This window comes from Callithrix jacchus, chromosome 3, assembly GCF_049354715.1.
Source record: "Callithrix jacchus isolate 240 chromosome 3, calJac240_pri, whole genome shotgun sequence".
Lineage (NCBI taxonomy): Eukaryota > Metazoa > Chordata > Mammalia > Primates > Cebidae > Callithrix > Callithrix jacchus.
Window position 1 is genome coordinate 89,731,867 of NC_133504.1, and position 14,772 is coordinate 89,746,638.

The window sequence follows — 14,772 nt, forward strand, 5'->3', positions numbered from 1 at the left end:
TTTGCTCATCTGTGAAATGGGAAATAATAAAAGTGCGTGCCTCAGGATTTTACAGAGGATTCTATGAGTTGATATATGCAGAGTGCTTAAACAGGCTCCTGGCATGTAGCAAGCATACTGTAATTATTGAATATTCTTTGTGAGTTAAGTCCATTGAAAGGCAATATTGCAGGGATTTGGGTCAAGTCGTTGACTTCTCTTGGGCCTTGATTTCCTCTGTAAAGGGGATAGCAGTAGTTTCTTCTGCCTTCATAAGTAGGATGGGGTGAAGATTAATGAATTAAAATTCACAGAAAGCCCTTAGAACAATGTGTGGTATTGTAGACAGTTCTTTCTAATGTTACCCTCCACTGTTCAGGTATTTAGGTCAATAAATTGTCACACAGCCTTGTAACATATATGGGTGTATCTTTTTTTGTGTGTATTTTTTTTAAAACCAAATTGTAAGATGCTTAAGGTTGTACTGTTAGAATTGGAACTCAGATCTTAATATAAAAAGTCTCTGCCCTCTTCTTAGTTCACATTGGTAGTGATAAGAACATTGGAAATAACTGACCTATATATAGACCACTGTTGCTTTTTGTATCTCCTTGGTTTTGAAGATGTTATGCTCCTAAAATTTTGTGATTATGTAAATATTTAAGTTTAAGTGTCATGTGAAACTGTATCATACTCTTCTTGATACAGTTTTTCCTTTTTGTATCTCATTGGTTTTGAAGATGTTATGACCCTTGAATTTTGTGATTATGTGCATGTTTAATTTTAAGTGTCTTGTGAGACTGTATCATACTCTTCCTCACAAAAGTCCTAATGAATGCCTGACTTATGTAACTTCAGTTACATTTAGTGTTTTTTTCTCCCTAGTATAGAGGATTTCAATACTTTGCAGCTGCAAAGAATCTGTATGCCTCAAGGCATTTTTGGAGGCTTTAGATATCCAAGAAGCTAATTGAACATGTAGATTGTATTGGGTAGTTCACTTAATGCACATGATATTTCCTTCTAGGAAAAATTGACTCTGAAATTTTATTTTCTACTTGATGAAGTAATAGGCTTTGTACAGACTGCTGAACTATCATTTGTTCTGTGATGTGCCTATAGATGAAGGCCAGATCAAAGGGAAGATAGAAAAGCAATGATAACCATATCTGGGGTGCAGGATGAATTGTTTTTTTCATTCCCAAATTCTCTCCACTGCTATTTTATAATTTAAAATAAATGTGTTAAAAGTAATTCCTGGAGTTGGAAGACAAACTATGTCTTATGTTCAATTTAAGAGTCTTTTTTTCTATATGTGGTTTCCCCTCCCAGTATACAATTAAGTATTACGTATAAACTATATATATTTGCTTGTAACTGCTTTGAACTCCTTGGCAAAATTGAAGACATGCCCTCTTTAGTGTGGGTTCATTAGAAATAATCTGCCCCATTAGTGCATGGTTCTGTAATTCATATTTGTATCTACAAAGAGAACATGGAAGCAGGTGGTGGAGCTTTCTCCTTCACCATTATTTTTTAATGCCTTCATGTATCATTTACCCTCAGTAAATGCAATAGATAGCTTTCAGCTGTGGGTGCCTGCTCGAAGTTTAACTGCAGAAGATTTGGAAGGTATATGAAGAGTCCCATGCTGTGCCGGGTTTGTGCCTCACACACTTTTCTGCTTTTGTCCTGTGAGCAGTGAGACCCTAGAGGGACAAGGGGCCTCCAGAAAGTGCTGTTCATGTCTTAAAACCAGGAGCAGCACAGCTGGCTGAATTTGCTGTTGTGGCTAGTGGTGTTTATTTCTTTTCCGTCTTTAGATTTTAACATTTCTTTTTCTACATGTTTATTCTTGTTTTTAATTATTAGAAAGGTCAGAGACTTTGAGTTTACCAGTAGGAGGAGCCTGATTTCTGCGCATATTTACCCATTGCTGAACTGTCTCTTGTTTCATCTTTGAGAAACTGAGTGTGTGAGAAAAGTAGGAAAAACGTAAGATAATAGTTCTTTCTAGATTTTCAGAACCCATAGTTGCTGATTGAGTGGTGGCACCTAGGTCTTTCATGAAGTCATCTGGCATTGATTGACATATCTGCCTTTTTTTCCCTACTGAATATGTCATGTAAGACCAAATATAAATTGAAGTTTCTTTCTAAAGTATATCTATTCCTCAGGAAACATAGTGGAGCATGACCTTAAAAATACAGTTCTTTCATCTCGAATTAGATTTTTTTTTTTAAATAAAAAACAACAGACTTTTTTTTAGAGAACTTTGAGGTTCACAGGAAAATTGATGTCATGCAGTTGGAATGATATAGTCTGTACCCTTTTCAGATTGGCTGCTTTCACTTAGCACTTCTCACTTAAGGTTCTTCCATGTTTTCATGGAGCTCATTTCTTCTTAGAGTTGACTAATACTGCATTGTCTAGATGTTCTGCAGTTTGTTCACCTACTAAAGACATGTTTCTGTCAAATTTTGGCAATTCTGAACAGGGCTCCTATGAACACCTGGTGCAGGTTTTTGAGTGGAGGTACGTTTTCACCTCATTTGGGTGAATACTAAGGAGTGAAGTTGCTGCTAAGAGTGTGTTTAGTTTTGTAACAAACTGGCAAAATGTTTTCCAAAGTGGTCGTACCATTTTGCATCCCTACCAGCTATGAATGAGAATTCCTGTTGCTCCACATCTGTGGCAACATTAGATGTTGTCAGTGTTTTGGATTTTGTCTATTCTGATAGGTATGTTGTGCTATCTTATTTTGATTTGCCATTTCCTAATGACACATGATGTTGAACATCTTTTCGTGTGCTTATTTGTAATCTGTATATCTTCTTTGGTGAGGTGTCTATTTAAGTCTTTTGCCCATTTTTAAAATTGGGTTGTTCGTTTTCTTATTGATGAATTTTAATTTTGTATATTTTGTGTAACAGTCCTTTATCTAAAGGTACACCTTTTGAATATATTTTTGTCCCAGTCTGTGGCTTATCTTCTCATTCTTTTATTCTGAATGACAAAGTGTTGCTTGGCACGTCCATGAAAAGCCCTCCATCAGTGCCAGTTTTGCATAGTTGTAGAGGTTACCTGACAGATTTGGCTTAAACAAAAAATTAAAGTGATTAAACACATTTAGTAAGTATTCTTAGGGATATGTCAAGTGTTGTGAACAAGCCTTATTAAGATCTCCTGATGAGCAGTATGTAAATGGCTATGTTGTTATCACAAATATGTACTTGCAGTATAAATGGAAAAAAACACTATCCCAGTGTTTTATAGATGAGTACTTGGAGCTTGGATAAAAATTCCAGGCTGTATTTCATGTGGGATCAAAAAGTTCTGACTTTCAGACCACAGTGGTGGAAGTAAAGCTGACATTCTAGAATATGTTGCATGGGAAAAAGGTGGCTTTTGTGACAGTGGTGATAAAGATGTATATAAAAGCTGGAATAAAATGGTTTTGCGATATGATAAAGATAACAAGGATGATGGTTCAGGTGGGTTTTATTTGCTTGTTTCCACATCCTTTTTGTTGTTACCTGTTCTTTGAGGTTACCTCTCATTTCTAGTTGCCTGACTTTGACATATATCATATATTTTAGAAATTTATTCTTTCCCATTAGATGCTGGGACATTGTGCTTAATTAATTCTTGTATGTGAGATACTATCTGCTTAAGAGTATTGATTGAGGGGAACATAGCACTCATAGCCTTCTTTTATGCTACTTTTTGGTTTCATTTTGAGAGATTTTCTTCATTAAGATATGCTTTGGTAAACGCTAAATCTTGAATTAAACATTTAAATTGTATTCCTGTTGTTATATAGGATATTGTACCTGTGGATGCATCTTATGAAGTAAAAGAACTATATGTGCCAGAAAATAAACTTCATTTGGCAAAAACAGATGCAGAAACATTACCAGCTCTGAAAATTAATAAAGTAAGTTTTTTGTTGTTTTTCACAGCAAGTGATACAGCCTTATACACAGCAGTTAGTTTGTTAACTTTGTGACTTATAGCAGTATTTGAGGCTGGGGTGGTATTTGTTGAGGGGCAAAGGTGTGGTATATATCACAATTTCTAAGGATGAGGAATGTGTTTAATTTGTGCAGCCATATTCCTAAATTGCCATGGCTTTGATTTGCTTTGAGTAGTATTACTTATTTTGAACTATCAAAGAACAGATAAGTATGAGATCTTCAGGCTTATCAGAAGGAATGAGTTCTGAAGGGTTAAGAAATACCAGTCCATAGTAATTAAGTAGACATTTCTCCCTTCAGGCATGTTTTCTAATCTCTTGCCAAAACTTGACTCTCTGTCTTATATTGTTAGGAATAATTTCATTGTGTATCTTAGCTCTGATGATATCATTAGATGTCTTTACCATCACAACTGCTTAGTTAAGTTAGAAATCATGAGAATGGAAACTATAATTTATCATTTTCAAATCTTAGAGAATTTTAAGTTGTATCATTTATATATACTTAAAAAAAGGGAGATTAAGAAGTAAGTATTTGGACCAGAAGTTACATTTCCCATCCTTTCTTTTAGTATAGTAAAAATCCAAAACACTCAGGGAAGTGCCATGTCTGAAAGTAAGGAGAAAGGAAAACAAAACAAAACCTCTAGGCTTGGAGAAAGATGCTTTTAAGTAGTTACCGAAATCCCTGATGGGAGTAAATTACATTGATGCACTTTGTGTGTGTGGTTGGGTCTCTGACCAGAAGCCAAGACATGCCAGGGAGTGACAGGGAGGGCGAACTACAGAGCAGAGCAGCTCAAGAAGTGAACTGTTGGAAAAGAACAACAGAATTTGTTTCTTACAGACTGCATGGATTTAATATACGCAGACAAAGGCAGAGAGAAGAATGAGAATGAATGACTGTGAATCTACGTGTCAGATTTTGGAATCCAGAAAGACAGTAGCTTTTTCTAAACAGGATATTTTTTCAATTCATTGGTTCTCAAATTTGTTCAATTGGCAGAGCACCTGAAAGGCACACATTCTTTGTACCTCCTTGCATGTCCCATTGCTAAGTACAGTAGCATTGGGGTTAGGGCTTCAATGTAGGAATTTTGAGAGGACACAGACATTGAGTCCCTAACAGATACCATCTAGAATTGAATTCCAGTAGAGACAAGTAGTAGCCACCATCAAAGGTTTTGGGAAACAAATACAATTTCTCCATGAATACAATTTTATTTCCTGTGCATTCAAGCAGAATTCTTTACCAGTATTTGATTTTGCAGTGGAACACATTGGCAAACACACTTTGGGAATAAGTAGTAGGCTGTTACTGCACACCACTCGGCCGGGTGCTTTATCTTTCTCATTGGAGAGCCACTGCTGTATACCTAGTTATAAAATGAGTATATCCAGCTTAGATTAATCATATGTACATTGTTCGTTGGTCCCTTATGATCCTGATGGGATATGCTAGAAATCTCAAAGTTCAAGAAATCGATCTTTGTAAAATGAAGAGTACTCTGTCATGGGTAAGAGACTTTTCTCAGAAAATATTTTTATTTAAAGTTTTTTTTTTTTTTCTCTCTCTTTTTTTTTTGAGATGGCGTCTTGCTGTGTTGCCCATACTGGAGTGCAGTGGCTTCCTTTTTTTTTTTTCTAATAAGACCACAAAAGAGAAAGTACTTATTTCTATACACTTTTTTTTTTTTTTTTTTTTTGAAATACAGTGCTTTATGGTCATTCTTTTGTGAGTCAGTTAATGGGCCAAAGCTCTTATTTATTGTATGTCAAGTGACCTCAGCCAATGTTTTTCTTTTGAAGTTTAGATGGTCTTAGCTGGCTAATGGGGTGGTTCCTGTGTCTTTCCAACAAGATTTTGTTAATCTTGGAAAGATTCTTTGCTTCCTGGGTAAAAAAGATGTTCTAGGATCACCTTGTACCTTCTAGCCCTATAGTTGGACTCAACTTTTTGTCTAACCAGGCCTAGTTTTTTTTGGAGACCATAAGCTGGGTGCGTGGGTACACTGTAAAGGTACCAAACTCTCAAATAAAATGCAACTTTACAGATAAAGGTAAAGTCTTCTCTGTTCTATGAAATGATTATGCAATCATTTTAAATTTCCCTGATGATTTATTAAGGGTATCTATCTTTTCAGTACATTTATTGGTTATTTGAGTTTCCTTATCTCCCAAAGATGACTACTTCTTCGTCATCTTCTTTTTTTTGAGACAGGATCTCACTCTACTGCCCAGGCTGGAATGCATTGGCATTATCTCAGCTCATTGCAGCCCCTGCCTCCTAGGCTCAAGCAATTCTCATATCCTCAGCCTCCCAAGTAGCTGGACTACAGGTGTGCACCACCACACCTGGCTAATTTTTTGTATTTTTAATAGAGACTGGGTTTCACCATGTTGGCCAGCCTGGTCTTGAACTTCTGACGTCAGGTGATGGATGTATATTGCCCGCTTTGGCCTCCAGAGTGCTGGGATTATAGACATGAACTACCACATCTGGCTGTAAAGTTTCTCTTGGTTAAGGACCGTGGTTATCAATGTATTAGATCATCACTGTTAGCAATTTCTGGGAACATTTTAGAAATACAGATTCGTGGGCCCCACAGCAAACTGACTGAATCAGGAACTCAGGGAGTATAGCAGTTGTCATTTTAGCAAGCATTCCAGGGATTTGAGGTAAAGTTGGGGAACCAGTAGTTTAGGCGAGGCTATTCTTATTAGAAATACCTGGAGACTTAATGTTATTTAAATTTAATAGGAGAAGGGAATATTTACCTAGTGCCCTTAATTCTTTGTTAGTTTGGTATAATCTGTAATCATCCTTACACTGTTTTTATTGCTTTCAAAATTAAATTCATAAAGATCATCACTGCTTTTGCTCATATATACGTGGAATAGAAAATTTTGCTTTACTTTCAAATTTACTAGGTGGATATGCAGTGGGTGCAGGTTTTGGCAGAAGGCTGGGCAACCCCACTGAATGGCTTTATGAGAGAGAGGGAGTACTTGCAGTGCCTTCATTTTGATTGTCTTCTGGATGGTAAGACATTTCACATTCAAAGTTATGTTGTATACAGAAGAGACATTACATAGTTGCAGAGATTTGCCACTGTTGACAAAAAGTAGTAGGATAACATCTTAATAGAGGTAGATTATAAGACTAAGTTATGTCAGTGCTGAATATTTAAGTGAATCATGAGATCTTATTTTCATTTTTCCCTTTCCTGACTCTTACTTATTGCAGAGAGAGAGGGAAAATCTGGAGATTAGGGCTGAGGATGGCTTGTAAAACATATACTTTTTCTATGCTATTTCTGCCTGATAACTGTGGAAAGCTGCTTCCCAGGCTTAACCAGCCGGTGTAGGTTTAAACATCTGATTCTTTTGTGTTAAACATTTCCTTTTACTTAAGTTATTCTATACCAAAATTTTGTACCCAAAGAGTTTGATTCTTTTAATTTTTGCTCTTTTTAAAAAACTTCTGAAGTCTTATTCTGAGGTCTTATTGCTTATTCTTCCTGACCTTGTTCTGTCTCTAGATTTTCTGTGCCAGCTACCAGTAGAATACTGTCACTGGGCCCATAGCCTTTTATTATTTGAAGAGAGTCCCCTGAAGTGAAAGGTGGATATAAATAAAGCCTGTTGAGTAATCCAAACTGTGTGCTTCATGTTCCTTTGTGCTCTGCAGGAGGTGTCATTAACTTGTCAGTACCTATAGTTCTGACTGCTACTCATGAAGATAAAGAGAGGCTAGATGGCTGCACAGCATTTGCTCTGATGTATGAGGGCCGCCGTGTGGCCATTCTTCGCAATCCAGAATTTTATGAGCACAGGAAAGAGGAGCGCTGTGCCAGACAGTGGGGAACAACATGCAAGAACCACCCCTACATCAAGGTGCTGAAGAAACCTCGCTGCATTCTGCATTTAATCTTGTCTTGCCAGTGATGTTTGCACTAAAATATGGGCATTTTCTGTGTATTGATTTTCATTGGAATTGTTAATATTTTGCAGAGTAGAGATCGGACCTTAGATTAGTGTGATGAGCATATGCTCTTGTCATTTTGGTCCAAGTAAATATTTATTCAACAATCATATTTTAAATATCTATTATATACATGGCACTGAGCTAGGTGCTGGTGCTGGGAATGCAGGGCAAGGGACACCACTGGCACAGTATTTCAGCACTTGGAGTATGCAGTCTGGTTATGTGCTTAGGCATGTACTTATAATGAGCATGTGAGGTCGGGGTCTAAGAGAGCTTTCACCAGCATGGTTTGATATGAAAGCAGTGAAATATAATTTCTCCTCAGTGTTCTTCATTTATTTTATATATTGTATGTGGAATGTTATTAAAGTCAAATTTCTGTCAGTTGTTAGGTGTGGTAAGGTAGACTGAAAAAGAAGCCGGGGGCATTGTTGGCACATAAGCCAAAGCCACATGGGAAAAAAGGAGGGCTGGAGCTGCCTTTTGAAGATGGACAGGTCCTGGAGGGTCATGGCTGCTTCTTTCAGATGCAAGGAAAGAAAGTAGTAAAATTGTAAGGAATTCGGGTGATGTGGAGATTGGAAGGCATGAATTTGTATCTAACTCAATGATCATTAATTCTTCAAAAGGTTAGGACTGGAGAAAATAGAGTATGGGGTGACCCATGGCTACAAATTGTTCTGTAAATCAATATACAGTGATAATGAAAAGAATATTTTTGTTACTTGAAAAGGTATAATTATTCACATTGGTTTTATTTGCCTTTCATGTGTAAAGATAGTTATTTCACAAATTTTTGGGAAATTACAAAATCTTTTCTAATTTTATAGCATCTCTAATGTCAATTTAGTTGTTAAGTCAGATTTACCTCATTTAAGATGAGAGTGGCTTACAACAGCTGTATTTAGATTATATGAGAGAAATGTTTTTACTTACTTCAATCTCAGTTTCTATTAGAAAATTTTTTTTTCTTTCTATTAGATGGTTATGGAACAAGGAGATTGGCTGATTGGAGGAGATCTTCAAGTCTTGGACCGAGTTTATTGGAATGATGGTCTTGACCAGTATCGTCTTACTCCTACTGAACTAAAGCAAAAATTTAAAGATATGAATGCTGGTAAGACATGGATTCATTACCTAATACAGGTCTGCTTGGAGAGAAAGTTCTAGAAGATTTTTTTCCAGTGCTTACTAAAATGTAAAACAATAATGAGTACAGGTAAATATATCCGTGGAATATGTAAAGAAATGTAGTCAATCAAAACTAGGCTGTGTAGTTTCATTTTATTGGTATAATTTGATCTGACATTATTTTGAATACTCTGGAAGCAAGATGCTAATACAAAATTTATCTGTTGTTTATTGTAAAACTCACGTTAAAGCTGAATGGAACTATAGAACATTATTTGAATAATTCACTCATATAAATTTGCTTTATATCAGAATGTTTTATATGACATATATATACATATATATGAATGTCGTATCTCAGTGTTTTACTTGACATTCATATATTGGAAGTGCACAGTATATATTTGGTGATGTAGCATAGCAAATAATAATACATGATCATTGTATTATACCATTGTACTAATGATACATGACTATGATTTAAACAGTAGAGAAATTTGTGTAAAGCAAAAACTACAGGAAACACTGTGCATAGAAATACTTCTCAAAATAATTCATCAGATTGTCTTTAGATACAAATTTTTGGTATAGAATTATAGAAGTAAAAGTAACTTTAACAAGGAAAAATCAGCTGGTCAAGCCTAACATCACCAAATATATATTGCGGACTTCCAAAATATGAATGTCATTATCACAGCAAATCGTGGAACAACGGAACTTTTATGATGTTCACGTTGTTTAAAAAATGTTTGTGAATCTTTATATGCCAGTACACCAGGTGCTGAGGATCCATAGATAAATACTCTAGGAGCTTATGGTATAGAAGAGAGACATTAAACAATAATAGAAAAAAGTTGTTTGGGAGCAGAATAGAGAGGCTACAGATGCTGTTCTGTATAATAGTGTTTTCTATATTATAAAGCTTTCCAGGACAGGATTTTTATATCAGACTTCGTGCTATTAGGTCTTTTCCACAGAGGTGGGTAAATCATCTGCTTACCTTGGTGCTTCCATACTCTTCCTGTACCTGCAAATTCAAGGTTTCACATCAGGGAACAGGATTCACTATAGATTTTGGGGGGCTTTTGTAAGATCTGAAAAATTTGAAGCATCCTGCAGTTGTGATCCTAATTCCCACCCACTGCAGAGATGGTTCGGCCCTAAGCCGAAGAAATCAGGTGGATATGACTGAGAAAGGGCAGGTGAATATGGTTACCTTTTTGGGATGTTTAGCTGGCCACCAATCCCTGTTTGTGGACCAGAAGCCCTCGTTCCGAGTAACTAGAGAACATCTGGGAAAGAGCAGGCATTTCATTTGTATTTGTGTTAGTCTCTGTGAACTCCAGAATGCTTCTGGTAGGCATTCAGAATCCTGTGTTCAGACTCTGCCTCACTGCCTAGCAGTTGTATGTTTGTGGGGAAATTACTTTTCTAAGGCTCATGGACAATTGGTGAGGATATTGATGGTACCTAAAGAAAAACATTTTATTTTAAAAGTGAAATGAAATAAGATGCTTAAGGCACTTTAAACTGTATTGGCATGTACTAAGAGATTAAGCTGCTGATATGGTTTGAGTGTGTCCTCCCAACTCCCATCTTGAATTGTAGTTCCCATATTTCCCATGTCATGGGAGGGACCCAGTAGAAGGTAACAGAATCATGGGGGTGGTTTCCCCCATGCTATTCTTGTGATAGTAAGTTCTCATCAGGTCAACGGTTTTATAAGGGGCTTCCCCTTTTGCTTGGTTCTCATTCTCTCTTTCGCTGCCATGTGAAGAAGGACGTGTTTGTTTTCTTCCCCTTCCACCGTGATTTTAAATTTCCTGAGGCCTCCTCAGCTGTGTGGAACTGAGTCAATTGAACCTCTTTTCCTGATAAATTACCCAATCTCAGGTATTTCTTCATACCCAATGAGATGAAATCAGCGTGGTAATGTCTTATTACTATACGTTTAATGATAAGCCGTGTGGTAATACAACTGTCTTAATTTTTGTTGTGTGAACTGAAGCTAGACTATTTGTGTGAAGGTTAAAGCAAGAATATCTGTTTATGCCTAAGCTCTTTTTTCTGAAATTTGCAGTGTGGATGAAAAATTGGAGGCCTCAGATGGGCCACCCACTCTTCAGTGCTCCATAGTTCCTATCTATTCTGTTTGATTCATTCACATTTCTTTCTTGGCTCCTTTAGAGTTTTTGAGTGTGGGGTCCCCTTTTCCCCTTTTGTACTTTACTCCTGAATTTGAAGCAAATATTTAGCTTAAACTACTTGTACGAAAACTTCTTTGAGTGCTATACTTGGTGCTGCCTGCATAACAGCTCATTTCTCTTCTTTTTTGCTAACATGTTTTAGGCCCAATATGCAGGAATGAATAATAATTGATATAAGTCAATAATGATGCCCTTTCTTTGTTGTCAGTGTGTGATTTAAGGGTGTGTTAAGTGATTTCTGGCCATTGAGATGTAAGGGAGAGAGGGTTTTCAGGAAAGATGTTTTTTTCTGATAGTTTGGCTTATGCCAAATAAATTCTCTTTTTTCCATCCTTCTCTTTCTTTTGACAGCATTTTTGATGCTGTCACGTGAGGACACAGTGTTTGGTGTTCCTGCAGCCATTTTGTATTCATGAATATTCCAAATATGCTAACTTTTGTCCTTATAGTGTGAGTTTCTCATCCAACCATGCAGTCATTTATCTCCAGATTTCTTATTCAAAGAGATAACATATATTCAAATTATTTAAGGTACTTCTAGTTGGATTTTCTGTTATTTGCAACCAGAAGCATCTGGTAGTTTATTATAAGCACACTTCCCTTTTTTTGCTGGTGAACAGAAACATGTTTAATGGAGGACTTGCTGAGAACATGTTATTTAATTTTTTTGCCAAAATTTTGAATTCATATCTGGAACTGATGTTAGTAGATTAATTGTTGGCACTGTTGAAAGGGTCTTATCAAGGAATTATCATTCATAATTAGGGACTTTCATATTACATCTGTTTTGCAGTCTTCTTTGTGAGCCAAACATTTTAAGTCATTTAGAGAATTTGTTACATAATGAATGATTGCAACTTTGTTTAAAGTAGCTGAGAGCCAGTTATTAGCCTTACATCAAACAACAAAAATTGGAGTGTTATTCTATTTTTCCATTTTTATACTGAGGCAAATAAGCAACAGACTGAGGAGTTGACTTTGTAGTTCTTGTTCACTCTTTGAGAAAGCCAATAACAAGTCAGTTCTGATGTGTTCAGGAGAGAGAAAGTGGGGAATTAATTAATTTTCTTAATCTAGGATTTCTCTTCTTACCTTTTCCTCTTTGTACTCCCCTCATCTTCGAAGTACTTTGATTACCCCATGTGGGGTATTGTCCCATGCATGGCATTATCGGTTTGGCTGTTCTTAAGACCATTCTGTAGCTGGAAGGATTGGGAAGTCTTTAATACCCACATCAGTGATTTCAAGGTGATACATTTCCAGATGGCAAGTTCTTTGCATTACTGATGATTGGCCAATATCCTGGAGGGGAGGAATGCGTTTCACGTAAGCCAAGTAAGAGCCTGTTAGTGTTTATTGAACACGGAATATTGGTTTCCTGCTGATTGCAAAGGGAAGAGCTGACATAATTTCTTTCAGACTAGTATGTGGTAGTACAGTGTTGAATAAATCTGAGAAAGCTTTCTAGAGTTGCTGAATTACAAACTACATTTTAAGTGAGTAACTGGAGACATCAGAAGGTAAAGTTGGGGGTGGTATGTGAGAAAGCTGAGGCAGAAGCAGATCTATGTATGTTTGGCTCTGAAGTTGGTAGTGGATTGATCAGTGGCAGCAAGCCGGAGATGTTGTGAGCTGAGAGTGGGTGAGGGGGAGCCTTTGTCAGTCAGGTCCCAGCAGAAAGCAGAAGGCACACTCAGATGAGGCTTTGAGCATAATTTAATGGAGCAAGTATTTAAAGAAGGGTGATCAGGGTTAAGGGAACCTACAAGAAATTGCTGAGGTGTCCAGTGACTAGTGGCATTGGGTAGCATCAGTCAGTCCCAAAGAGGTGAGAGCAGGAAGCAGTGTTGTCCTGCTTCCTGATGTTGGAAGTCCTTGCTGGCCACATCACTAGATGAAGTGGCCTGTGGCTTGTCCTACATGTGCCAGGTGGGAGCTTCAGCTGTGGGAGGGCCGCTGGGCGGAAGCTGGTTGCAAGTTGTTGGCACAGCTAGAGTCACAGTGCTGAGGCAGATGCTAGTGGGGGCAAGAGCTCTCCCAAAACTTTTCTCCCTCCATCCTCTGGTTGCCTGCCAATGCCTCCCACCCTTGAGGCAGGAGGACAACAGCCCCTTCTAGGGGAAGCCCTAAGGGACCTCTGCGTTCCTTGCCCCAAGACATCAGAGAATAGATGGGAAGGTGAATGGCAAAGAAGCGGCACTGAACCCAGTCGGCACAAAGCTTTATAGTCAACATCTTACTTTAATTTGGAAGCATTTTTAGTCATGAGAATAGAAAACAGTTCATTGCTACCGTACTTTAGAGTATGAGAGTACCAGTTTGTGAAAAATTCTAGTATCTTCATATTCACTCAAGTGGCCCATCTCTGTCTTATTCCTTTATTTCTCCCCCCTCTCTTAAGCAGCTTGAGTAAAAGAAAGACAGGTAGTTTATGATAATCTCAAGGGAGGAGGGGAGATCATATTGCTTTGTTCTTCCAGGTCCTTTCACAAAAACTCCCATAAAAGCAAACACTGAACACACAACTCTTAGCAACCCTAGAACCATTGTCTTGTTTAGCTACTCCATTGATTTAGGAAAAATCAGAAATGTCTGTTCTTGGAGCTTTGGGTAGAGAGGCAGATAGAAACCTTGGGTGGGATGGCAAGAAAGGAATTACTAATGACTGCTCTGTGTAGGGGAGTCTTACAGTGAAGTTAGGAGGAAAGAAGCAGCAAGACATTGTCATTCTCTGTTCAGTGGTTGCGGTGGATACTGGGCTCTGGCTGTGGGCTGGAATGCAAAGCACAGTTCTGGAAGTCTGAGGAAGGGTGACTAGGATTTAGGAGCATGGTCCTGCTCGTCACCTCATTTATGTATTTGCTAAGCTGCAGTTTTCTTTGGATGCTCAGCTTGGAAAGAGTAGAGTTTGGGTGGCTCTGCACTGTGCCATGACAGTCCTTGCTGGCCACATCACTAGATGAAGTGGCCTGTGGCTTGTCCTACATGTGTCCAGGGAATGCTGATATTTTCATTGCCTTTCCTGTCACACATGTATGCTCAGGAAGACCTTCTTCACTTTCTTTTTCCTATTCTACTAGCTGGAAGGAAAGGGATCAGATGTCACTCATTTCCGTAGTGCACTGACTCCTGGACTAGATGATAAGGAATCCAGAGGAAAGGGAGAGAACTTGCTCTAGTGGGAATTTTTTTCACATAGACATGCAGGACAGGAGAAGGAATAGGCTTTGGGGGCCAGACCCAAATTTGACTTGAGATGTGACAGTAATAAGAAAGGTAGAAGAATTGAGGAAAGAGGCAGGTAATGAGCAATGTGTATTGAAATGGCTTTTGTAATGTGCCTGTCTGATGAACTGGAAGGCAGGACTTAGAGATGTGGCTAAGAGAAGCCATCTGTTCTTGTGCAGTAATTGAACCCAGGTGCAGGGGTAAGCCTCCTGAATGAGTCTGTAAAGAAGGAATTTCATAGGGCCCAGCATTAAGCCTTGTGG

At 37.8% G+C, this 14,772-nt stretch overlaps 1 protein-coding gene across 2 annotated transcripts in view; it reads left to right on the top strand.

Moving 5' to 3' along the window:
• The window catches only part of PAPSS1 (3'-phosphoadenosine 5'-phosphosulfate synthase 1), a 105,429-nt gene that overhangs the window by 56,004 nt on the left and 34,653 nt on the right, over nt 1–14,772 (top strand). For both annotated transcript variants that reach the window (XM_035293174.3, XM_035293175.3), the window contains exons 6-9: nt 3,803–3,916; nt 6,887–6,998; nt 7,647–7,852; nt 8,925–9,060. In XM_035293174.3, the coding sequence (XP_035149065.1) occupies nt 3,803–3,916; nt 6,887–6,998; nt 7,647–7,852; nt 8,925–9,060 (568 nt within the window). The remainder of the gene's footprint in view (nt 1–3,802; nt 3,917–6,886; nt 6,999–7,646; nt 7,853–8,924; nt 9,061–14,772) is intronic.